The sequence below is a fragment of the Ammospiza caudacuta genome, chromosome 2 (genome assembly GCF_027887145.1).
Source record: "Ammospiza caudacuta isolate bAmmCau1 chromosome 2, bAmmCau1.pri, whole genome shotgun sequence".
NCBI lineage: Eukaryota > Metazoa > Chordata > Aves > Passeriformes > Passerellidae > Ammospiza > Ammospiza caudacuta.
The window spans coordinates 116,321,320-116,348,836 of NC_080594.1; the positions used below are offsets into that span (position 1 = coordinate 116,321,320).

A 27,517-nucleotide genomic window follows, 5' to 3' on the forward strand; every position below is an offset into this window, starting at 1 on the left:
TAATAATTTAAAATAAAAAAAACAAAACTAACTAGAAAATGGCTTCTTTCTGAAAAATAAACTTTCAGAACTTTGCAAACCCTGAGGCCTGGTTGTTTCCAATAAAAACCCCAAACAAACCAACAAATATAATCTGCTATTGAATGGAGATGGTGGGGGTAATGGAGCACTCTTGGAGTTAAAAACAACTAAAAACAAAAATACAGAATCTGAGTTCCAGTAATCTGAGCTATCTTTTGTAGGGGCTGAATGCTTCCAAAGGAGCAGGATCTGTACATGGTTTGTCTTTTAAAGTGTTTTGGGGTCAAACTGGATTTGACAGCAGCCTTTGAGACAGCCAAGCTATGCCAAAGCCTTCCTAATTCATCTCCCATTATTCATTTCCTGTGCTGTTTATCAAACATGGCACATGAGTGGCAAAGCAGAGAAATCAGAAGAAAACAAATTCCTAGAAATCACCAGTCCAGTGGAGCAGATCATGACAGCCCTTGAACTAAGGAAGATCCTCAGCCAGGACCCAGTGAGAGCCAGAGCAGAAACACCTCTTGTGCTGAGTGAAAACCATTTTAAAAAATTACTCCCAGTCACTGAGAACTCCTGTTATCCTCCATGTGTGTGTGGCAATGCCACTGAAATTTCCTCCTGAAGCTTTTCTTCCTACCAACTCAGCCTTGCCTTGGAAGACAACTGGCCATGAGCAGCCTCCAGCCACCTCAGCATGTCCAGCAGCACAATCCTCCATCCTCCTGGAGCCAAGGGGACCTCAGCAAGTGCCTGAGTGCTCTGAGAAGCAGAAATTAAGTATTTAATAAATATCTGCATCTGCCAAAGGGCTTTGTTCAAATACAGTGTCTGAGGATTCTAAAGGTGACCACCTTTCTCCCTGTCATGTTAGAAGCACACCCAGATTTGGTGAAAATCAGAAGGAAATTCTGGCTTTGATCTAAGCCAACACTGTGACAAATGGACAGGGACAAAAGAGGGTGTTGATCATAGCATGAGGCTCTTGAGTCTCTTATTTGTACTCAACAACGGGAAATACAAAGTTCCAAAAACAAATGTTCATGGATAGACAATCACAGACTTCAAACTTTGGGAAAATGAAAGAAATGAACTGTTACCACAACAAAAAAAAAAAATTCCCAAACCAAAACCAAACCAAAACCCAGCTGTTTTTATCACCAGCTCTTCGTTTTTTAAATGACACACAAGGATTTCCTACTCTAACAAAGCCTGCTGTATATTCTGGTAGTAAACTTCAGATCTGGAGAAATTTTATATAAATCCATGTTATATTTTTCTTTTTGTATTAGGGGAAAATATTTCAAATGCAATAAAATAGCAGAATTCATGACTGTATAGTAGGCAACTTTTCTTTTTTTTTAGATTCAGTTGTACAAACTATAAACTGTTAAATTTCTCTAATAATTGGAAAAGTTGTGGGTATTTGAACTTACTTACCTGAATATTCATTTAGCAAATATTTTCAGATACAAGTCTAGATACAGAGTTATGCAATTTGAATATTAGTTTACACATAATATAAATCAATGTTTGACAATATCAAAATCCCATCAAACAGTGGGCCCTTCTTATGCTATTATCAAATATAGTATATCACTGTGGGATAGCTGAGAATCATAGAATGCTAGTGTAGGCTTGTTTATTAAATTGGGTCAATTTTCAGACCTTCCAAATAGGAATACTAAACATTTATTTTTCCCCTCTGGAAATTATTTTTTTTCCTCCTGCTTAATACAGTTGTCATCCCAATTTCTAGTGAATTTATAAAAATATTTTTTTTTATCCAATAACCCCAGCAAGGTAAAAATAGGAGTTTTTATAGCAAATGATAAACAGGCTCACGGACTATGAGAGAAACTAAACTTATTTAAATTGCCATACATTCTCTACTGAATCACACATCAACAGTTCCTTTTTATGTGTGTTGCTGTCCACCTCAGACTAGCAGTTTTTAAGGTGCAGAAGCATCTTTCAAATATATGCATCTAACTCAATAATCAAGTTTCACACACTAGTGTCACATGCTTTAAATTTACATCACCTGCCCATCAAAAGCTGTGTTAAATAACAGCACTAATTGAAACTGCATAATTCATCAGAAACTGCAGCACTTCCAATTCAGAGAACAAAGGGGTGCTTACGTGGTTCTTTATATTACTAGATATAATTTTTTGAAATAAGGAAAGGAAAATAAACAAAAAAAACCCCAAAAAAACAAACCAAAACACATTTGAAAGAAGTTGCTGCACCTGCAAAAACACTCTTTAAGCTTACTATGAAATACAAAAAAGTGCACCCTTCTATATCTACATATAAAACATATTAGAAATAAAACTTGTGTAAAATGTTTGCTGTGCAAACTATAAAAAGTCAGTCAGTCAGTCCATTCTTTTTCCTAAGTGTTTTTTCCCTCCAGGCTCTCTGGCTCCTACTGCAGAGAGTCGCTGTTGTCCAGGACCAGCCCGCCGATGTTGGCTGTCGAGAGGTCGCCGCCGTCGTCGTCGCCGCTGTCCACGGACTCGTCCTCGCTCTGCCCGGCCATCATCACCTGCTGCACCGCCAGCGTGGCGCCGTCCGAGGACAAGGACTGCAGACTGTCCACGTTCATGTTCACTGGGGCTGTGATGGTCACGACAGCACCTGCAGGAGGCACAACCACAGCACTTCAGCACCGCTCTGGCCTTCTCTTTATGGGGCTTTTTGCTGATCAACAGCTACCACAGAACACTGATCTCTAATCAACAGTTACCCACCACAGAAACTCAAGGAACTACATCAAAATAGAAGATATATAGGCTGTCAAATAGTTAAATGTCAGAATTAGGTTGGTCAGGAATCTTAAACTTTGTGTTGTGAATCTTAAATCTGTCTTATGGACACCCACTACAGCAATTCTCCAGTCAAGTCACCACAAGGCCATTTCTGCAAAGTGTTCCAGCTTAATTCCTTGCAGAAAAAGGGTAGATTCAAGGTTCAAAATGTTCAAGTTTCAAAAGGTTCAGATTCAAGGTAACTTCAATAGATAAAGCCGTTGTCAGATCCAGCAGAGGTTTGTCACAGACATGTTTAATGAAAAATCTTTTTTTTAAGATTTTTTCTTTTAAGAAGCTGAGAAGCTTCAGAAACAAAATGTAAACAATAATTATCTGCTGCTGTGGAATGCAACAGGTGGATCTGTGATTGGTCTCATGGGGTTGTTTCTAATTAATGGCCAATCACAGTCTAACTGTCCAGATTGTCTCAGTCAGTCACAAGCTTTTGTTATAACTCTTTTTCTATTCTTAGCTAACTTTCTGATGAAATATTTTCTTCTATTCTTTTAGTATAGTTTTAATATAATATATATCAGAAAATAATAAATCAGCCTTCTGAAACATAAAGTCAACATTCTTGTCTCTTCCCTCATCCTGAAACCCCTGTGAACAGCGTCACAGTGGCTGAGGGAAAATTTCTTACAAACTGGAAAGAATAAAGCACCAAGCAGCAGGACAGAAAGGATGATCCTGGCATTAAAGCAGTTATTTATCTTGTTTAAAGTAAATCTTTTTGTTTGATCTGACACTGAGGAAGTTACTTCAGTCAAAGTCTGTGGAGGTTCTGTGATATTTTTCTGCCTCCCATTTTGAGGCAGATGAGGAATTGCAGCAGCCATGAAGCTGCAGCCCAGTGCTGCTCATCCAACAGGACACTCCTGATGTGCACACAGAGAGAACTCAGCTGTACATCTCAGTTTTACATCTTTTATTCTGTCATTTCATAACTTTTGAAACAAAAGCAAGTTTCTCAACATGAATTCCAATACAATACCCTTGCTAAAACCACAGAAAAGTGTTAAAGAGAGGAAAAAGTGACACATTTCTGTTATGCTTTCCCGGATTAAAACCACGTTTATACAGAAATATCCAGAAGTTTCCCTCCCAGCACAGGCATCAAACCTTCCCTTTTCCCCGTTAGAGTGGAATTAATTTATGATCCATGTTCAGGCAGCTCTCCTCACCATCTGACATCGTGAGCTCGTTGGATTGCTGCTGAGCAACTCCTGAGGCAATGGAGTCAGGCCAGAACCTCTGCACTGGTCGGTTTTGGGCTGTTTTCTTCTTTGTTTTTGGAGTTTCAGAACAACTGGAATCCAGCATTGGCTGAAGAATTCGCCTTCTAGCATTGATAAACCTAAATACAATCAAGGGCAAGGTGAACTTAGGATCAGTTGGCTGTAAATTCTGTGTCTCTCACATTCACAAAGTATGCAGCAAGAAAAATAAAATTAGGAATATGAAATCTTCTATCAGCTGGGCTTCACATTCTTTTTAAAGTGTAGAGCCACTCCTAGAACATCAGCATCCTTCAATTTTGGCAAACTAGCTAGGAAAGCACTTCTATCATTTTGCACTAACAGCATTTTTCCCCCACCTCAGAAGGAAAAATTCTCCAGACAGCACAACAGATGTATGTACCCTTCAGGATCTTATTAAAAACTAAGCACCAGAAAACCTGCTGACAGCCCAGCTCAGAAAGCTGATACTCCTCTCATTAGGGTTCACCTAAAGTCTAGCCCCTGCCTAACCTGCTTTGTTTGGTCTGGTTTCATTTACTCCCTTAAGCTTCTGCATTACTTATTTCACAGGCTCCCTGCCTTTCCAAGGGCTCCTGATCCAGGAGATGACAGCAAACACATTTGTCAGGTCTGTCCTGGTTCATTTCAGTTCTCTGATTTTCACTTGCTTACTTTAGCATGCTAATTGCTGTCCTTCCCCTTTCTGCTAGTGAACAAGAAAATACTGAAACTGAATCAACTTCAACATATGAGCTATGGCAGGGAGTTGTGACTGAAGATACCATCTTCAAAAAAATACAAAAATATCCAGGTCCCAAGTTTACCTGCAATGGGAGGAAATCAGGTGCAGCTGGCAGGTTCCTAAGTTGTAACAGAATGCTCTGCAAAGACAGCAGTCAGATCCCAGCACAGAGCTCCATGGGCACATCTCACAAGGCACAGCCACCCTGTTCCACTTTTGGAACCAGTGTTCTGTCACTATCTTGGCTATTTCCCCCCTGGACCCCTCCACAGCCTCACAGCCAGTGTCCTCTTTGAAATCTGAGGCAGATCCCAGTGGGACTTTGCTGCAGCAATTTTAGGAACTGATGCCACAAGGAGAACAGGACATGTGTCAGCACCTTCCCTCCTCTCTTCTGCAGGGCAGGTGTCTTATCTTACACCTCCAGCAAAGATAAGACATGACAGAACCTGCTTATCCATGAACTGGTGGAGCTGAGGAACTGCCTCTCCATTCAGAGAGAGCATCCTTTGATACAAGAACAGAATCTGCTAACAGTAACTTAACCACCTGCAGCCACCAGGCCACTAAAAATGCCTTTAGACTTCAACTTCTTTACTTGCAGAAGAGAGATGAGAGTACTTCCATCTCTCTCAGCACTGGAACAGAACCCAGTTCCTAGTGCTGCAATGTTTTCTGGAGTCCTTATATAATTTAAATGGCATGAGTATTATCATACCTTATAAAAATAATGTGCTTGTGTGCCAGTGCATAGCTCTTGTATTTCTATACATGTTTTGTAACATATGTAGAATATTTAAGTTGAATTCCAGATGTCCAAGTTATCCTCCTCCCTATTTCTGAGCTGTAAGCACATGGAGACAAGGACAGATATTAAGGGTTTTGTTCTTACCAGTTGTTAACCTGGAGTAGTGTCAGATTTGTTTGTGCTGCAATCTGCTTCTTCTCATCCTCTGTTGGATATGGATGCTACAGAGGCCAGAAAAGCAAACAAAAAAGGCATAAGCTTGTTTTTCATCTACTCATTAAAAATAAGAACTCCTTTATTACATCTGATTAAAAAGACAGGATTAAGGCCACCTGACTCATTAAAACACAAACCTTAGAAAACCTCACAAACTTTTATAGACAAAAATAATTCAACCAAGAGTGCTTCACTACACAAAACCTGATTTTATCCTTGAGAGTGTCTGTGGCACCATGAAGCTGCTGCTGTGTAATTCAGAAGAAAAAGCTTCTCATGGCTGACAGTCTTTATTAAAGAGCGTGATCCCTGGGCAGCACAGCATGTGAGCAGCTCTGATTAGTTCTGCTGGCCAGGGCAGTGTCATATGAGAGAAGTGAGGAGCACTCAGTTAAATAAAGGAGCACTGGAGTTAAATAAAGCTGCTCTAAGCAGATGAGGACAGGGCACGTAACACAAGAAGTGCACACGCAGCTTCCCTGCATCAGTTCTCTGCTGCAAACCAGTTGTAAAAGGCAAAATATCAATCAAGTCAGCATTGAGATAGCCTGGGAGCCATTTATCCTTTCAGAGTATTCATGCAAAGGGAGGACAATTGAAAGCACAAGCAGATAGTGACATGCTTGGTACACATCAAAGAACTGAAAAGGAGATGAAGACAGAAAATGTGAAATACCCCTAAAACACTGCAAAATACAGGTGGGATTACTTTTCCTTGTGCCATGAACCAGGGTGTAGAGAGAATTAAGTTCTCAACACAGTGAAATGAAGAAAGGGTCCTTGTAAAAGCACTTATTGAGACCATGCAGTACAAATGTAACATATTTATTAAAACATTACTAAAAGCCAACCAGCATTAGACTGTGGAACTACTCCAAATGACTCCAAGGAAAGCTGAACTGAGATTCCATAACTGACAACAGAATAAATTCACCTTGTTAATGAAGAAAAATTGTGAGAGATCACATGAAAGAGCTACATAAAAAACTGCCCATGCTCAGTCCTTACCCCTATGTGCTGAAAAAGCCAAGATCTCATCACATTTGTAGCGTGCTTGGGAAGAACTCCTCTCTTGTTTTTTGATGAGCCATCATCTTGATGCAAGATGCCTAGATCTTGGTTTAATTGCAACTGGAGCTGCACATTTAATTTTAGGAGAAATAAAGCAGTTAACATAGTAATGGCAGTTCTGTATCAATAAATGAAAACTCATTTATAGAAGGAATGAAAAGAAATTAGGCTTGAATATCTTGAATATACTCACTGTGTGCAAACATAAACAACTATGGAAGCTGTAAAATATTACTGATTTAAGACTTATATGAAGGATAAAATAAAATTAATTATTATGCTGCAGTTGCAAAAAAAGATGCTAAAGGTCCTGCTAAATAAATGCATTAAATTCTCAAAGAGCATTAAGATCCATACAGCAGAACCTATAATACACTTTACAACATTCATACTACTTCCTAAATATTCATATTTCTTTATCTTTGTTTTTCACTTCCTATGGATTCATCAAATCATTTGCACATTGGTTATATGAATGTTGGGAATACATTCTTAAATGCTTATGCAGAAATAGAAAGAAACAGCACAATTTATGTGCTGTCCTATAAGATCTTACTTCAGACAATTGTAACCAAAATAATTCTAAATCAGGTTTTCCAGACAAATTGGAGCAATTTCTTAAGCCAATCAATATGTAGGAAATTCATTTTAAACAAGGTTTAGACTATCAAATTACTACAAATATATATCTGGAGCACATTTTAATTTCCAAAGTAATGTCTTACATTCTAAATAACCTGCTTGCATATGGAGGCTTTATAATGAACTTTCAATAGCTTTTCTACAGTGCTTTTCCCTACCTCCACAGCATTCTGAAACACTAAAGAAGGATTTTCAATTAGTGACCTTTGCATAGGTGGCTTTGGAGACTCCAACTAACATCAAGAGTAGTCACAGATGTATACAGGAGGTCAGCTCCTTTTTTATTTATAGGCTAGAGGCATTATTTTTCTCTCAATATTTTATTTTTTTCCATTAAAGGTAAAAAAACCCTCAATTTTTCCAAATCCCTTCAGTCCAGCAGTGTAATTTTACACATTTCTTTCTGAGAGGTGTGTGAGGACAGAGCTGTCTGTGTTCTAGAGGGGGACATGGCTGAGTACAGATATTCTCCTGCCAATTCAAAGAACACTCTGTGCACACTTTTTTGGTTGGAAGGCCAGAAAAAGGGGGAAAAGAAACCAGTGAGTCAGTGATTACCAACAGATTTTATGCTGGGGAGATGGGAGCTCCTCATTCACATTTCTAATTAAATCCAGATTCCAGGAAGATTTGGTTTACCACTTCCAGAGAAAGCCAGCAAGGTTTTCTATACCAAAAGATGGTCAAGTTTTCATGTGTCTTTTTCTTTAGTTGTCTCTTCGAACTCTTCAGATCAACTCTTAAGAGCCTCCCACAAAAGAGTGCTGGCCCTTATATTTCAGGTTATAAAGGGACAAAATTAGGATCTCCCAGTGTCTCAATTAAATATTTTGAAGGTTAAACTCTGAAATACATAGTTTCACAGTTCTATTGGTTGCAATTGTAATAACAAGTCAAATTTCTCACAATAGCAGTGTGGTATCTTAATGTAATACATCAAATCTGTCCAGCCATAAACAGAGTTCAATTATTAGAAAAGTTATAATCCTTGAAAAAGTATTCATTTAATTTAGAGAGGTTGTGGGTTTGCATTGGTGTAGGGTTTGTCTGTCTTTGTTTTGTTTGGTTTGGCTTGTTTGTTTTGATTTTGTTTGTTTTATTTTGGTTGCTTGTTTCATTTGTTTGGTTTGTTTATTTTTATTTGAGTTTTCTTTGTTGTAGTTGATTTGGTTTAGAGGTGTTTTTTTTTAATTTTAGTTTGTTGTTTTGTTTGGTTTTTTTTAATTTCACGTACCTATAACTCTTCTGGCATCAGTAAAAGAACACAATTACAAGGTAGGAACTCTGATGAGCTGTTGTGGCAAGGAGGACCTTATGACATTTCCTACAACCTGAACCTCCCACAGCAGTGGCTGCACCAATTTACAATTAATTACTCTGTGTGTACACAGAGCTCCTTCTGGCAGTGTGTCAAATTTAAATCAAAACTCCCAAACCCCCTGAGATGTATTTCCAACCAGATCACCACTCTGTGGAGCTTGTGGAACACACCTGAGAGTTCTGGATGCGAATAGTGCCAGGTGACAGTGCCTGTGTCACCACCTGTCCTTGTGGAGTGACCACAGTGACTGGCTGATACACTGTCCCCCCTGGAAGCAAAACAGAAACACAGATTATGGGCAGGAAAACCCCCTTCAAGTATTATTTTCTTTAAACACATCACCACTGCACACCATACAAGACTTTAATAATATATCAATTATTTTTTCTAGTCAGCAGGCAAGATGTGCTCTTTGCACACTAAAATTTTCATCCATTCACAAAAAACTGTACAAAATTTGATTCTATTTCCCTGTATTTTAGGCATTCTAAATCTATTTTCAAAGGAAAATGCCACGATTATCAGGCTATAAAAGAATTCTTCATGTTGTTTTAAGTGAGCTAAGTCATCAACCAACAAGGGTCCCAACACCAAAATCACACCTCAGTGTGGCCAGTTCTTAGGGCAGCTGGGATTGATTTGAAACCTTGCTGAGAGGCAAGACTAAACACTTAATCTCAAATGTAATTTCCATATAACAAGGACATCAAGGATTTTACAGACTTGTAGGTGTGGTTCCAAACTCCAAGGAGCACAAGGCAACCAACAAGTGCAATGGTTTATGTAATAATGCTTTTATCAAATAGAATTCTTCTTTTATAAAGGCAAAAAAAAGTCAAACATCACAGTCTTATGAAAATTTAACAAATGTAGTGTTGCACATTAAGATCTCTTAATATTATATATGTAACTGCCACTCCCATGGACATACTTGGAAAACATAAAAATTAAACAAACTTTCATAAACCAGTAAAGCACTTGACTGTACTACTACAACTTTTCAGGTATTAAAACACACTTTTTCAAGTATTTGTGTAGTTTTTGCAACAACCACAAGGGAAACCAAGATGAAGAGCAAGGTGCCAGTTGTTTTCAGTGTGTCCTACCTGCTACTGTTGCCATAGTTACATTTCCCTGCTGCAATGCTGATGCTGGCACCACGATCCCTTGGGGACTGAGTGTGCCTGCAATGGCACTTGGAATTTGCTAGAAAAATAAAATAATTAATTGCTTACATTTTTTAAATTTTTATTTTCATGTAAAGAGATCAAGCATGCTTGTGTATTTTTGTAATTTGTTTTAGGTATTTTTGGCTCCAAAATATGTTTGGAGTTTAATCACAGGATTACCTTCAAAGAGAAAAATACTCCATTAGGGGTTCATCATTACCTACATTAACTTCCTCATTATCACCAACCATTACCTTTGAAAACCCTCATGAAAGCAACTGCTAGAAAAGATGTAAAACAATTTTGAGAAATTTTAGTTCTAGGTGTGTAAAGAATAAGAAACAGTTTCCAAAGGCAAGAGGGAAAAAGGACAAAGGAAATGACCCTTAATGCTCTTATTACAAGCATCAAAGCTTTAGAATTTTAGTTATTACCTCAATTCCTTCAATTTGAACATAATGTATTAAATATTCAATATGTTTTGTTCTGCTCAAGGTAGGTCTTACTCAACCTTGGACATGCAAACTCTTACACATTTCCTTAGTATGTATGAATAATCTCTTTTGATAGCAAATGCAAAATGGGTCCCTCATGTCTCTACAGAAAACTGTAAGAGATATACAGAAAAAAACCTTATAAAAGCTTTTTTTGCCTGATTTTAGAATCTTCTTTCCACACTTCCAGACATCAAAACCTATAAAAGGAGTCCAGAAAGTGAAGTTTAAAAGTCATTGGGGATTTTTTTAATGCAGAGCATCACATACACGACTAATTCACAGGAGGGCACTGGGGTGGCAGGGCACACTCTGCAGCATCTGACAGCAAGAGTATCAGCCATGACTATTAATTGTGATCCATTTAATACAAAAAATGCAATTTTGCAACTTTAATCCATCAGATATTGTCTATTTATTCCAGAATACAGGTTGTGTATAAAATGCATCAGTCATCTCAATGTTTTAATGGAGGCAGACTAAGAAGGCCTTAACAAGCAAAATTTTCTTCCTTGTTTATTATGTTTCCTAACCTCCTTCCAACCAAATAGCAAATCCAGGCTATTCTGAATATCTCCATTTTCTGAACTGAGAGAAAATCATAAAAGGAAGACAGATAATAAAAATTTGACTCTGTGCTTTGGCACATTTCAACAAATTTGTCCATTGGGCAATAGCACAAAAAAAACCCACACCCCCCCCAAAAAAACCCCCAAAACCAAAAAGAAATAAAAAACCCCAAAACAAAACCCAAACAAATAAAAAACTCTTTCTACTCTTAATACCTGATTTGAGAGAATACAGGAAACTGCAGAAACTCTGTTTGCAAACTGATAGCAAAACAAGCATAGCTGTAACTTCCTAAGGAAATCTAAGCAAAAATCCACTGAACAGCATTGGAAACACACCTGAGATTGCACAGGTGAATAAGGACTTCCAGGCTCTCCACTTAATAGAGTTTCACTATTCATTTTTGTCTTCAGGCAGGCAATGTAACGACTGCAGAAATCCTTGCAGAGTTCATTGACCTTTTCCAGCTCCAGCAGATGGATACGAAGAACTTGGATTGCTTTTACCATCTGAGGGAGAGAATTGGAAAAAAAAAATCAGAAACAAAATAAGTACTTGTTAAAAAAAACCAAAAATGTGAGATTTAAGCAAACAGTGCTTGCCAGTAACAAAGGTCACCCAATTAAAGCAGAGGTACTAATTGCTAAATCTTGGAATGTGAAAGAACACAAGGAAACTGCACACACAGGGGAAAGAGAACAGGACAGCAAAGTGATCTTTGTCACGTGTGACACTTCAGGAAGCCAGAGCAGCTGAGGTGTCACAGGGCACGGGATGAGCCTGGATGTCCATGTGGTCTTTAACCCCCTGCTCCACCTCTGGGGCACAGACCACACAGGAGTGCAAGTGATGGAAAGCAATCCCATCCCCAGGAATGGTTTGGAAGGCAGGGCTGGACAGGCTTGGCCAGCAGCAGTTCTCTCTAGAGCTCTATAAATCAGAAACACCAGGTTCAGCTTCATCCTGACACAAGGAAACCAGAAGGGTTGGAGATACAGTGAGAAAGAAGACACTCCTGTGATTAAGCATAAATTTGTTCCACAGATTGCTAGGGAGGATGAAAGCTTTTATTTTTCAATAAAATTAGAATAAAGAGGTCCCAAATTTAGCCAACAAAGCTTAAAGTAATCAAACAGTTCTTCAGTGCTACAGCTTTTAAGTTCCTCTGTAACTGTATGTCAAAGATGAACAACTCTCAGGTAAAATCTTGTAAGAACTTTCAGGTGAGGAGACTGATTCTGAAATACAAAACATTAAATACAAAGCACTAAACCAAATTAAAAAAATAATCCATGTTTAAGCTAAAATCCAAGTACAGGAGATATGGATGTGAGGAGAATACTTGTCATGCTCACTGTGAGAAAAGCACTGTAAGCCTGGATAACCAACGGCATTACATACTGCACAAAAATAGCTAAGGTGATTGTAAGGGTCATGGCAGAAGATCAGAAGCTAAAACCAAATCCAGATGGTCCAACAGCAGCAGGAAATCCAGGACATTCAAATATGTACACAACACACCAGCAAAGTAATTATTTTTATACAACATGCCACCCCCAACATTTCTGTGCTGTGCTGGATCTCTGAGAGAAATATCCTTCAGATTCATGAAAAGGAACAGTTGCAATTTTAAAGCATTGTGCAGAGCTTGACTTTACAATTATTTGGAAAAATCTGTCCACCATATAATAAATAACAGGGGTCCACCAATAAATAACAGGGTTATTTAGCTGGGCAGAGCACTGATCCAGTGAACAGAAATTATACCTTCCAAACTATTATCTATTTATTAAATCTATTATAAATCTATCAATTACTTCCACCTCAAGAAGCCAACTGGGAGCTGAAGATGCCTTTGCTCAAGGCACCTAAAGGAGATCAAGGCAGGAAAACTTTTGAGTGTGCTCCCCTCTCCATCATGACATTTTAGCTTTCAACGAGTCAGATATTTTCTGTTTTTTCAGCAAAAGGTTCTAGGACACTCAGTGTAGGCAACTGTGTGTTAAAATAAACAAGATTAAAAAAATTAAGAATTTAAATGATTTTTTAAAAATTTTTTTTCAGGGATAAAAAGAAAAAAAAATTACATCTTTCAAAAAACAGCTGCAGAAACACCTGAGCTGTAGATTTGACTCAAATTAATATCTGGTAACTCTTGTGACCTATGACACTGAAAGCCTTTGAAACACTGAGTGCAGTGACCCAGCACTGAGACACAAACCAGTGATTTTCTAACCCAGCCCAGGTTGCTTTTTAAACTGTGCTTAAGCACCTTTAAACACAACAAAGTTAAAGCATGAAAATGTGACTAAATTTTAACACAAAACAAAGGTCATCTGTGTTTCAAGAAATTCTGTCTCTATTTCAAAAACAAAAAGCTTAAAATTGAAAATTCTTCATGTGTAACTGATCAACAAATTGCTCATCATATTAGTTAGTACTTTAAAGATTCAGCTAAAACTGTGGTAACAAAATATGTTTTTGGACACATAATATTTGACCATAATAGAGTTTAGTTTATTTTTGCTCAGTCAAGAGAGCTGTGTTTTTTTAAACATTAGCCAAATTTGTACTGTTTATTTATCAGCATGTGCTTGGAGGAAAAATGAAAGTCCTTTCTTCAGCTTAGACTTAGTTGAAAATTGATGGTTGATACTTGAGGCAAAAATTGAATTAAAGACAGAATTACCCACAAACCCAGAGTCAGTAACACTACTCAGGTTTCTGCAGGGCCCCTCTCCATCACACTGCTCCTGCAGGAAGCTGTGCTGTGTTAGGAGGAAAACAAAACTTTGTAAATATGCCATGCCTGTCACCACGAGTTATTAATTCATTTACAGCTACATTAATTGTGGCCATATGGCTCCTGCTCTCTTGCAGCACAGGTGGACAAAACTTAATGTCAGCAGAAGTTCACTTTTCCCTTAAAGCTACAAAAAGAACTCCTGATAAAATAACTCAGGTTGGACAAAGGCAATACAAAGAAGTATTTTCAGACAGGTCACAGCAGCAGTAATATTTCATTCAGTGCTACTGCATAGAATATGCCACAGAAAAATGACATTTTATAACTGATTCAGTCTTTTCAGCTGTAGGAATAAAACTGAAGTATCACTTCTGGGAAATGCACAAAGATGAAATAACCATGAGGTTTGTGTATATTCACATAATCCTAGAATGGTTTGGGTTGGAAGGGACCTTAAAGATCATCCTGTTAACAACTCTTGCCATGATCAGGGATATCTTCTACTAGGGCTGAAACTGCTGTAAATAAAGATAATGGTAAACTATTAGAGAAAGAAAAGTTATTGAAAAACTTCCAGTTCTTGCTATCCAGAGCCTATTTATATAAAAACGTGTCTCCAAATTTGAGAAATTTATGCTATCTTTAGCCTCAATATGCTCTAGGTTGTGCCTGTGTCCTGCCTGCAGTGCCTCAAGCCCGTGGTGCAAAGGCACAGACACATCACAAACTGCCTCAGCTGTGATACCCAGCTCACCTGTGCTGATGTAAAACACAGAGCCACAATTCTTTATAGATTTCAGAGCACATCAACTGCACATGTGGGCAGCACACATGAAAGAATCTCCATATACTGACACATCATCTCACTCAAATGACTCTTCATTTGCAAAAAAACCAATTAAAATATATACATCCACAGTTTACCTACCTCCCTGACCCAAATCCTCCTGCAGCAATTCAGATTTTCAGTGGAAGAACACACACTCTGGGAGAAAAGCTATTTTGCTTTCATTTGTTTTGATTTGATAACCTCTATTTTGAGTCCTCAGCTATGAGACATAGCTAGAAAAGGTGTAACTAGAGGTTTATGGGACAGTTCTGCACATTAAAACAGCAAAAAAAAACTTTTCAGAAAGGCTTGGTCAGTCAATATTCAAATGACACCAGCCGGCTTCACCTCTACAACTCAGGTTCCAGGCACAACCAAGAATTCAAGAGAATTGAGAAGAGGGTACTGAACCCAAAATCCTTACCCCAAACGAAACAAAAAACTTGGGGGTCTTCAAAAAAGGCAGTGTCCTGTTCAAATACAAAAGGAAGAGTAGATTTAACAGCCTCTGTTTTGGATTGTGTCTAGACTTGACAAAGCCATAAGTAACCTGCTCTGGCTTCACAGCTGACCCTACTCTGTGCAGGAGGTTGGACTAGAAACCTCCTGAGCTTTTAGGGCAGCCCAAACCATCCTATGGTCCTAGGAATGTGGAGAAATTAAAAAATCCACCCATGTGTGGGAAGAGTTCACTCTGAACAGAGAGGCAGGAACCACCCTGAGGCAATGTGGTATTTCTGCAGTGTCTGGGTTAGCAGTGAGCAACACAAAAGTGTTTAGCAATGAATGTCTTCAAACATAAAATAATCTGTGAAAGGTCTAAAAAAACTCTCTGCAAGCACCCATGCTGAACAAATTCTTAAATTTGTGGATGTCCTATGCACAAAATGAGACTGATGGTGAACAAAGAGCAGTTGGTTCATTCCAGGATCTGTTTGATCTGTAAAAATGAGGCAGGGATAGCAAAGGGTAAGGGGAAAAGGTGATACTCAAAGTTATGTGGGTAATCTGAGCTCACTTCCAGAAAGCAGCAACAGAGAGCACCAAAATCTGCTTACTGACAGCAAACACACATCTTCTGACACTGATGCTTGGAAAAAGGGGGGATGCAAATAACATTCCAAGAAGATTTGGAGGAAGTTGAAGCTCTAGGAAAGCACATTTCCAGTCTAGTAAGAGCACAAGCACAACCTTCAGCTTCCAATTCCTTCCCACAGGATTTGAAAACAGGAGATCTGCAGGATGAACCCCAGGGTCATTCCAGAGCACATGGCCCAGGATTGCACCCAGACCTGGGAAAGACCCTGCAGAAGTAAAAAAAACCTGGTAACAATTCTCCTAAAAAGGCCTGGTAACAATTCTCCTGGACTGACTATGATCCTTTGCCCTGCTGATTCAGGAACACCAGCTGATGTTGTTGGAGAGCTTAACTGGGAAGAACAGAATCCCCAGAACAAAATCCCTCCATCTGGATAGTAACAAGGGTTTGAAAGCTGGTTTACAGGCAATTTAGCAATTTATGAGTATTCTCAAAACTAAGTTTCAGGTGGATGCTGAAATCCTTTTTAATACTAAAGCAGGAAGCCACCAATTAATTTAGAATGGGAATTATAATACCAAAGTAACAAGATAATCTAGACCATAGCTTAGTAAGAGCTGCTCAAATTGGAACAAGCATCCACTGCTCTTAATGAATTTCCTTTCTGGTCAAACTGATCTAATGCCTGTGCCACCCAGATTAACATTCTGTGGTCCTCTGGATGAACTCCAAACTCCTCTTGTGGAGTATTCAAGGCACTTCAAGTGAGTGCACAACGTGGAACATTGCCAGGACTGTAAGTGACCCTACAATCACTATCTGTGACCCTTCCTAATTTCTGTTATCTACTTAATTAGCCCACAGGCAGCATGGAACATTATTATATTCTGGAGAATTCATGAAGAATTATATTCTGTTGCTTTGGAGCTGTCACAGTTGAAGCTCTGTCACAGAAACTGCAGTCTGGCTGAGTTCTACATGCCACATCTCAAAGGGGTAAAAGGAAAAAGAAATGAAACAGCTGACCAATTTCCTTAGTGTAACAGGCCTGTGACTCTCAGATAGGACTTGAATTTGGCTCTTTAGTGTTGTGATGCTCAGTTCATGTCAGTTTAGCTCTGGCCCCGAGTTGATCCTACTGAGCAAACATTTACACCTTATTTGTTTGACTCTGCTCCACCCTTCTAGCCCAGCCTAATTATCAGTTTTAACAGCCTCTCCTTTCAGATGAATGGTTGAATTAACATTGGAGTTAAAAAGGACAGCATGAGCAGAAGATGGAACAAATGTGCACAACAGTGTTTCTTGCTACTAAACAGACTTTTTAATCTCTACAAAAATATATATATGTGAGGAGGCAGAAAAACTGCCTGTCTACAGCCCTCCCTGTGGCAAGCACCAATATTTCAAGCTGAAAAGAGGCTGAAAGCCATGCCAGCCAGTTCACAACTTCAGAGAAGCTTGTGCTCACAGCCCCACACCAAATGAGAGCCTGTCAGAATGTCAGCTGTTCAGGGCTCCCAGCCCCCAGGACAGGCAGAGGACAAGCTGCACTCAGGTTTCATTGGTATCCAGTAACAGAAAGTCACAGCTCACAATACGACCACAGGACAGGAGCTCAATGCCAAGGATTTTGCATTTTGCAATGTGGTTCCAGTTTAAGCCACTACTGACCTCAGCAGCCATGGAATCCTGGACATAAACAATTCCTCACCCACTTCAAGCAAAACCAGCCAGGTTTGTGCAGCCCATCAGCAAAGGAGAACACCACATAATCCAGAGACTTTGTCACTAGAGCCACAAACTGAAACCATAAACAGCTCAGTGACAGGAAGGACTTTTTGAACACACCAGACCCAGCTACAACCAAAGCAAGCTGGATCTGAGAGTGTTTATGTATGACCAAAAGCACAGGGAACAGGCCAAGGCAAGCAGGATCTTTGGGAAACCGATCTTTGGAGGCTCACAGAAGCCACAGAATTGGAATTGGCTGGAAAGGGACCAACAGCTGAGGTTGGAAGGGACCTCTGGAGATGGTTAAATCCAACCCTCCTGCTCAAAGCAAGGTCAGGAAGGGCAGGTTCCTCAGGGTCATGTCCAGCTGAGTTTGACTGTCTCCAAGGATGGAGACTCCACAACTCTCTGGGATTCCTTGTGCCCCAGAGATGGGGAGAAGGAATCTATGAGGCAGGATTTCAGGATCTATGGGGCAGACAGGATCTATAGAGCAGGATTCAATCACCCTCAGAGTAAAGAACATTTAATGGAACCTCCTGTGTTTCATACCCATTCCTGGGTAAGTTCATGCCCATTTCCTCTTGCCCTGATGAGTCAGTCTGTCTTTTTCCCCATAAGGACTTGGCATTTCCCTTTGCTGAATTCCATGAGATTCCCTTTTTCCTGCTTCTCCAAAAGCAAAAAAGTATCCCTGAATGGTGGCAGAGCCATGTGTGCATCAGCCCCATCTCCCAGCTTTGCAGCACCTGCAGCCCTGCTGAGGGCTCAGCCTGCCCCATCACCCCAGTCAGAAATGGATATTAAACAGTTCTGGTGCCACAATCAGACCCTGGAGAACAGCACTTATGGGAGCCCTCAAATGGATTTCCTGCTGCTGACCAGAACCCAGGGGTTCACCCATCTTTCAGTCCACCTCCCTGCTCATTTATCTTGCCCGTCTTGTCAGTTTGTCTATGAGAACATTGTAAGAGACCTCAGAATTCAAGATAAACCACCAGCACTGTTCTTTCCTCATCCACTGAACCACAGCTACTACATTCCAGCTATTAGACCTCAGATGTGCTTCTGAAATTAGAGAAATATGGATTAGGGAAATATGGGAAAACAGTGATTTTGTGTTGGATTCAGAGAGTTACAAATGAAGAAAATAACCTGAGGCTTAACAAGTCAGCAGACCTGCTTCATGCAGAACAGAACTAACTCTCATTTTTGAGTAAAGTATTGAAGGCAGGTATATTCAAAATAGAGAAATCACAGCTTCATCACAGGAATGACTTTCAGAAAGCTTAAAGGAGTTAATGACATGAAAGAAAAAATTATAGATGGTAAAGACTTTCTAAGATCATCTTATAACAGTTCTTCCCTCACATTAACTAGGTGAAGCATGATTTAAATAAAATTGGAGAAAAATTACATCAATTACACGTTTTCGATTAATATGTTAAACACCCAACACTCTAAAATTAATTTGCAGAGTCAGTGTGGCTATGGAAAAGATTTATTTCTGTTTTTCTCCAATACATTCATGTCAGCTGAGAACAGGAAACAACTGTGAAGAGCCCAAAGTAAATTTACAGATAAAAGGGAAAAGGGGGTCAGAAGAAAATTTTAAAAATATTTTTAATCATTAACATAAAGAAGAATCTCTCACAGGCAGAAAAATGTGAGGAGAAACTACAAGGACCAGTTGAGATCAGAAATGAGGAAGAAGCTGCAAATGTGATGGTTGTTTCAGAAATTAAAGAAACAGCCAATACTTACCAAAGTATCAGTTTCTGGATCTTCACAGAAAAAGGGTTTTCCTTCCTTCTCCTGCTTCCTCACAAAGTTTTCAATATCTACATCAAAACTGGCAGAAGTTGTGCCTTCTGAGCCTTGTGTAGATTGTTCACATTTTTCAAATAATAGTGCTAACAAGGGAAATAGTGGGTGCCTAGGAAAAAAAATGTTTAAATACATGAATAAGTATTTTCACTTATGTGAAAATTAAGACATCTAGCTAGAAAAGCTCACAGTCACTCATGTGAATGTGACAAGTTCTGGAACAGACTGCATATAACAGCATTGGCTAGAGCAAAATAAGATAATATTTATTTTCATTTTGATTTACCCCACTCCAGAGGCAAATACAGCAAAAAATATGTATATATTTAATTAAAGAGAACAATCACAAGCTAAAAAAGCTCTGACTGTTTAATTCACTGTAATTGAGTGGCACTGAGACAGATTAATACAGTGCACTAGAAATGAGATTTAGGATTTACAAAGAGGATGAATCCAGATTTAAATGAAGCCTGATAAAATTAATTTATTCTTCAATGTGGGCCATACTTACATATCATGAAATAACTTTAAAAAATTGAGAAGAATATTCAGGCTGTGCTCAGAGGCCTCCTGTGAAATCATGCTCTGAGGAGAAGATTTTGTTAGCACAAGTCTGTAAATGAATGGATACATCTTTCTGCCTCAGGTTGAGGTTTTTTTAGTGTTTTGTTTGGCTTTTTCCTGTTTTGGTGGTTGTTTTCTTTTTTAACTTGAAAACCAGTAATAATTCTGTCTTTATAAAGTAGTTAAGCTGAAAGAACACTCAACCCCATGAAAACTGAGCATATTGCTCAGCACAGCACTTTGCACTGAAAAATCTCAAATTAGTGTGCTCGTACATCAATATTTAATCCATTTTCAGCTAATTACTAGGGAATAGATTGTTATCCCTAAAGAAAAAGGAGTAAAGATTGACCTAATTACAATAAAAGTAAAAACCTGTATTAAAGATAAAAACAACAATACGGCAAATAGTGACCACAGTTTAAAGGCTAAAACAGCTTTCTAAATTTGGCAACCACTCTTAGAATATCCTTTAAACCTGCTGAAATTAAAAATCCCACAGGCTCAGGAGGTTTTTCCTTGGCTGATGATGCCATTGAAGCCTATTTGGTCTCACTCTTTCCCTACAAACAATGGAGACAGCCAAGAAATCACCTGATTTTAGCTACTTATTATTTATTTATTAAAAACCCCCAAATCCTCTACCCTATCCTTCACCCTTCAAAAGACAGAACAGGAGTCCATCACTACCTGTAAATGGCCTGCTTGTCTGCATCCATTGGAGTCTGAGATTCTACAGGGGCAGGACTCACCCCTTCGGCATCGGTTTCAGAGCAGTTGGGATCTTGTTCAGTTTTTAACTCTGTTACCACTTGCATCTGTAGGGAAAAAAAAAAAAAAAAAAAAAAAAAAAAAGAAGTAAATTTGTAGCCCTGACGTAAAATAAGGGTGCTGTGTTCTAAGGAAAGAGCAGTGCAAAGGGCTCCTAGATTGCCAGAAGGTTGGTGTGACTTGGCAGTGACACAAGAAGTTGTAGCAGCAACAAAACCCCTCTTTTAATCCCTGACACTTTTTGATGGATAAAGGTCATTTCCAAGTTTTAGCATTTGGCTTTAAAATGGGAATGATAGATATTAGTAAATTGTTGAAGCATTTTGTCTCTGAAGTGGCTGTTTTTGGAATAGCCTAGAGTACATTGCTCCAAAAAGTTCATGGGAATGTCTGCATAAAAATCTTTTAGGATGAAATCAATGTAAAGAAAAGTTTATGCACTTAAATTTTCTTTTTTTTATTATTATTTTTTATTTTTTACTGTGCATTGTATAAGGGTACTGAAGAAAAGGATCTTCTAGGTTTTTTTTGTCCATTAAAATGCACATTTGAAATATTCTGTGTCCCTCCAGTCCTTCAATTGTAGGAGCATAACCTCCCATGACCTTTAGCACTCCATTTTAGATATTGCAAGAACCAAATGTTTTAGGGCTGTCAAACTATAGGAGAACAGCAGTAACTCCTAATACACATCCATTTAACCCACATTTAGCCATGGAAAAGCACCACAGAGCTTCACCTGAGCACCTCCTGAACTGCATTAGGAGGCTGGGCACACCTTTGAGGAGCTTTGAAGATGTTCCAAGAGTTTTTTCCATCACCTCCAGCTAAATATCTTTTGGACTAAAAGGTCTTCCAGGAACCTGAACTGTGAAAGTCACAGTTTCCACCCCTCAGCCCAAACTCTTTGGTTTTCTCCCATTTGAGCATCTGCACAAAGACATGAAAGCATTGCAATCTATTCTCTTAATTCTCTTTTATCTCAGGTAGAGAACAGACACTGTTCTAGGGAGCTCCAGGCAGCCAGAACTGACAGCCCCAGAAACTGTGAGAGATCCTGATGTTAACAGAATTTAATTTATTTCCACATAACAGCAGCAGAAAAATTTATAGTATTTTTAACAGTTTGGGAGAACCAAAAGGTTTGTGCTTTATTACCTATTGGGGCCAAGCCATCTCCTATAAAAATCAGAAACTGAGAAATTCAGCATCTCCCACCCAAGGGAGAAGCCTGCCTTGCAGAGAGCTCTCTCAGCAAGCAGAGATGATTTTCAAACCAGAATGCTTAAGAAAAAAGTAACTAATGGACCAATTTCTTGGCTAATGACAGGAAAGAGGAGCAAATTAGAAGGGGATGAGTCAGACAAGTGATTATAAATGTTGGCCATAAATCTGCAGAGTTTGAAGGGAGGGAGTGTGTTCAGCGAGGGTTCTATTGCCCTAGGAGGAAACAGCTCACTTAAAACTGAAAGTTTCTTATCCTGTGGGGCATTTCCAAACTAGAAACACAGCAGGCACCCAAATTCCCTGTCTATCTTGGACACTGAACACTTGAAATACACAAGAAATAGGAAGAAAAAGCTCTCTCCCAATCCGTTCTTTAGAAAAAAACATATTTTACTTTTACTGCCAAAAGTAAAAGTAGGTGAGAGGAGAGAGAGAAATTAGAATTGCAATAAAAGAAAAAAAAAAAAAAACTAAAAATCAAAAATCTGACTGCATTCAGATGAACATTTTATAGGAGATGTGGAAAGTTGCTGGGTTTTTTCTGACTGTTCCCCATTGTTGCCATCTGCTGACAGAAGTATTTGCAGTTATTGCTTAGGGCTGACACAGAGTAACAGAAAAATTGATCTTCAGAGTAGAGGCCACCCCACAACTTGCCTCCACTTAACAGCATTTTAATTTACAATTTAAAGTGTAAAACTAGACAGCCTGTTGTACAAAAAAGAAACGTGACCAGATATACATGACTATGTTTAATTATTCCAGCTTAAACAATGCCAAAGCAGGAACTAAGGAAAATTACTATTTTCCCCCCTCTTTTTAAGTGTATTTAGTTCCTAGAGAAATGAAAACACACCTACCTGTTGTCCATCTTGATAGTTGTCTATACTTAATGTCTGTGTTGCCATCATGGTTATTGAGACATTAATTGTGTCAAATCATCATAAGTGTGAACAAATAGTCTTTAAAGAAAAACAAATAGTCAGTTAAAAAAGTGGCCACCTAGAATCCAGTTCTAAAGGGTGAAGTAAAAATAAAGGTAGAAATTCAGATTTATGTACACCTCTCTCAGAGAGTTTATTGACAACAACAGCCACATACGAATTCAAACAAAAAATTAATTCAGTTTGGAACTATAACAGGTTTTATAAGCAAAAAAGTTCATTGTCTCTTTGTATCTTAAAGTAAAACTTTTAGTAAGAGGCTGAGGTTTTTTAAACTCACAAGCTCAAGTGAATTTTAGCATTAATTTCTGCACTACTTAACTGACATTCTAAGGTCATACATAAAATCTAGAAATGGGCAGGTTTGTGTTTCTGTGTTTTTAAAAGGCTCCCAACCCACTGAGCATCAATGTAACTGAAATAATAACAGTTAAAAATGATGAACCAAATGCAAAATGTTAAGGAATATCCTGTTCACTTTTGGGTGTTAATCCCAGATCCTAAAGTAGAGCAGAAACTACTTTGAGAGACCAAGCCTCAAATCACTTCTGACATCAGGAATTTGCCATCCAAGTCATTTAAGGTTCAACAAAAAATGGAACAATATCAAACAATTTTTAAACAATTGGGCCCATGTGATTATAAAGTTTCAAAAGGAATCTAGGAATTCAGAATCTCAATTTCAGAGACATTTGATACTTTGGGAAATATTAATTACAATAGGATTTAAACATAAGCAAATGCATCAAATTATTCTCTCTAAGCATTAGCTGGAGTTTGGTGCCCAGATGAGTTAAACAATTTAAATTAAGACGTACCATAATTAAAAAAAATAAATTAGCAAAGCACCACCACCAGAGTGTAGCCAACAAATTATTACTTCACATTTCATTTTCTTGTCAGATGTGCAGCCATTACAACTGAAATCACGTAACTCATTAAGCTATTACCAGTAACTATTAACACAGAAGTCAATTTTCCTTGACACACAGGAATTCTAATGTTTAGCTACTATTAAAAAATCCATATTAAAAAAGAAGATAGAGCTCATGTCTTGAAAAACATTATATCCAGGTAATAATTCCATGTTTTCTGCTCTTTGTCACTTATGTCGGTATTGAAGAACTAAGTTTTAAAATTTTCACCACCTTAAAATCTGAAATAGAATATTTTTCTTTCAATGTGTTCAATCACTACAAAATTTTCAAGTATTTTAAGTACTTCCCTTATTGCATACTACTACTGCATATGACCATTTTAAAAAGCAATTTTCACATTTCTGGATATTTTTCCCTGCAGATTATAACAGTCTCAAGTGAGTGTTTCATTTTGCAAACACAGAACAAACTTCAAGGTTCCCTTCTTTGACAACAGTTTCAGGCACAGAGACAAACCAAACTCCTCAGGAGAAACCTCAAGCCTCACTTTGCATCAAATTCACTCAGTGTAATTCCTAAGTATGAGTGCAATTTTTAAAATCTTTTTTAAACTGCTTCAAAGACCAGAGACGTTCACCAAGATGATGTAAGCTTGATTTCCTCTAAAAACTAGGTTATATCTGTTTTTACAGAATATCAGTATTCTTTCTTTGAAACTCCAAATACATTACTGATTTCTCCACCAAAATTAAAAATACAAATGGAACAACCAAAGTGCACTCATTGATAGAAGTACTTCATATTTTAAAATTTTTTACAGTTACAAATCACTTAGTGTTAAAAGCTAAATCAGCATTTGCCACTATAAGTGAGAGACCTCTCAAAATCCTTTAAGGGAACACATTCTGAAGCATCAGCCCTGTAAGCATTTGTCTGATGTTTAAACATTTATTTTCTTTCATAAATGGCAGCTGACAGCCAATGCAAGTGCCTGTCTGTATTGACAGAGTGAACAGACACATAGAAAATGCTGCTTTTCTTCCTTCTCAAAAGACAGACATTTAATTTATGACTGTGACATCCAAAGCATGGACCAGACTACCCTCAAAATAAAAGCAGAACAGTTTAAACTATCAACAAAGAAAATGCAAACATTATTTAATGATTATTTTAAAGCTAAGAAAAGCACAGAAAACACTGCTAAAGAAATTGTTTAACTATGGAAGATGAAATTCTTAGGCAAAAAAAGAGAAAATAAAAGTACAAGTTGTAGAAGAGGAAGAAAGTCTTAAGAGTTCACAGGGATGTAAAATCATATTTGTGGCATGAAGAAAAACCTGGAGAGGGAGGCCACAAAGATAATACATGTAAATTGGTAAAGACAGTAGGACATGGCAAGAATTTTTGGAGAACAAGACAAGCTGGACTAACCCCTCCTTCCAGATTTCCATAATGAAGAGACGTTCCACATCTGGAAGGCCTTCAGGCCACACAAAAGAAGAAAGGAGGTGCACAGCCTTGAGCTAGATCCATAGATTACTGCATCTAGAAGGACTTTTGCTGTATTTTCTCCCAGGGGAATGACTGGAAAGAATTCTACATGGGTATTTCCTTTATTTCCCACAAGAGTTTCTACTGTAATTATAAGTCAGAGGGGAAGAAGATTAAGCTATTAGGCAAGATAGGAACTGATGAGATTTAGTGAAGACAACCACTGCAAATCAAGAAGAACAAATTGAGCTAATCACACCCTTAAATCGAGGCAATTAACTGAGGAATTACTTCTGTTCACTAAAAAGAGACATTTCCTCATTACTCAGTAGAGACAAGAAACAAAATGAGTTAAACTTTAAGGAAAGTAACTGAGAAGGTATTTACAGATTTGGCTTTCCTGGCCTCATTTGGGATGCAGCACCAGCCTCGTTAGCAGGCCCAGCCCCAGCAGATGCTCAGGCTGCAATCGCTCCCAGATGTTTATCAGTGCCACAGCTAATTACTAACACAGCTCCTCCACCGAGCTCACACAACACGTGTGGATGTTTCTGATGCTTTTTACACCCGGTCACAGGCTGGTTCAGCCTCTCCCTGCTGAAGGTGGCTGTGATGGAAAGCAGCGGACGTGGTCTGAAGCGGTTGTGGTGCTCTCCTCTCACACGAGCCCTGCACTTGGCTGACTGCTCTGAGTGTCCATCCTCAGCTCCCAGACCACCTCCAACCTACCAACTCTGCCTCAGCACACAGAGTGTTTGGGCATCTGAGGTGAACCCAAGAATAAATTACTTCTGAACCTCTTAGCTTTCAAAATACCAATTATTCTTTATGAGATAAATCGAGAGCATAGGGGAAAATGTGTGTTTTAATTTTATATTCAAAGACTTACAAATAACAAAAATAACCTGAGGGTGAGTCTGCTGGTCAGCTTCAAAGAGAACAGAACTAACTCTCACTCTATTTATTTTGAAAGTAAAATGTGTAGAAAACCCAAGGTCATGTAACTGGAAGCTGATGCACGACCTGCAATCAGAAACTCCACTGATACCTGTGGTGAAAGGAAATTCATAAAAGAGCATGGTCTACAAAGCAAAGGAAAAAAAAAAAGAAAGGAAAGCCTTTTATAAAATGAAGTATGAAAGAAAATGTAAAGCAGAAAGGAAGTTAAATGAAGAGGGGTAATCATAATTAGAAATGTGGAGAGCTTGTGCAAGTTGAGTATGGAAGTGAAGAGATTAAATGTGAGCTGAAACACACACACAGAGTGATCACTTGACATTCATCACTCCCCTCCTGGCTTGTTCCACTTACTCCTTCATAATTAAGGGCACAGGGACCACCCAGTAACGTTAACAGAAGGTACAAGGGAGCTGCTGGAGATCAGTGGTATCATTTCTAACATATACAAGCTACAACAGATGTTTAGAAAAGATATAAATAGTTACGCTTCGGGCTACGACCGAAGCACCAGCCCTCTTAGGGTTGTGAGGGAACTACCCAACAGACTTGTTAACAAGTAATCATTCCTGCTCATTTTCCTTCATACATGTTTCTTTGAAGTCCTTCAGAGAGAAATGCATGACTGGCAGATTCAGCATGGCTCTTTGTTCATTCTTATTTAACTTTAGTCCTGGCACTTGTTATGTAACATTAGATGCTTACATTCACACAGCAAGTTAAAAAGAAACAAAAATCAATTCTCTTTGACACATGAAAAGCAACAAGAACTGGCTTCCTTTTCAACACAATACAGGATGACGTTTATTTCCAGGGCAGCTGTTTTCTAAAGAAGATAAAATATTGGCCATGAGAAAGCTGCTCACCCCTTTCCTTCAATGAGTTGAAGACATTATCTTGTTCCAGCACAGAGATCCCACTTATGTACAAGGTGGAAGACAGAAACCTAAAAACCAACAGAGAAATAGTCAGAAGAAATAACACCTTAGAACAAACACTCTAAGACTCAATATGATTTTTTTTAAAAATTGTTTTATTATGTGGTTCCCTCATCAAGTGTTAATGAACAGACAGGAATTTTTTTACACATTTTGCAAATCTTTGCATTGTTAATAATCTCTAATCACACCCATTATCCCACGCTTGAACTTCTTATCCCATTATTTGATCTTTCTCTCATCTTATTCCATTCATTCTCTACATTCACCTTTGTCTGTTGACACCTCTAACAGAAGGCTCCATTTGGATAATAACTCCCTCACTGTTAAATTTTCATATTTTACTCCTTGGCTCGGTGTCTGTCTGCCAAGACTAGACAAGGCACATCCCAAAAATAACACCATGAAATCCAAATAGGAGTAACTCACCACTGTTGTGAAAATTAAGCATGAAATCAAGAAAGGTGAGAGATTTTTTTCCTCCCCATTTAAATCTCCTTCATCATCATTTGAATATAATC

General features: G+C 38.4%; 1 protein-coding gene across 1 annotated transcript; it reads right to left on the bottom strand.

Moving 5' to 3' along the window:
* Positions 1 to 27,305, bottom strand: PKNOX1 (PBX/knotted 1 homeobox 1). Its single transcript, XM_058824871.1, has 11 exons — positions 26,925 to 27,305; positions 22,649 to 22,750; positions 20,481 to 20,608; positions 19,164 to 19,335; positions 11,390 to 11,560; positions 9,925 to 10,024; positions 8,989 to 9,086; positions 6,793 to 6,921; positions 5,713 to 5,789; positions 4,022 to 4,194; positions 1 to 2,664 (listed from the first exon to the last, which is right to left on the bottom strand). Exons 2-11 carry the CDS (start codon positions 22,697 to 22,699, stop codon positions 2,453 to 2,455), a joined length of 1,311 nt encoding a protein of 436 aa, XP_058680854.1. The 5' UTR covers positions 22,700 to 22,750; positions 26,925 to 27,305; the 3' UTR covers positions 1 to 2,452.
* Positions 27,306 to 27,517: the final 212 nt, after the last annotated feature.

Bases quoted from the DNA above. Each gene is read 5' to 3' on its own strand.
- PKNOX1 (XM_058824871.1), bottom strand. From the start codon at position 22,699: ATGATGGCAACACAGACATTAAGTATAGACAACTATCAAGATGGACAA. The intron at 11,561-19,163 runs GTAAGTATTGGC...TCTCTCCCTCAG, and splicing joins ATCCAGAAACTGATACTTTG to ATGGTAAAAGCAATCCAAGT. The intron at 2,665-4,021 runs GTGAGGAGAGCT...TGCCTCCTGCAG, and splicing joins CGAGCTCACGATGTCAGATG to GTGCTGTCGTGACCATCACA.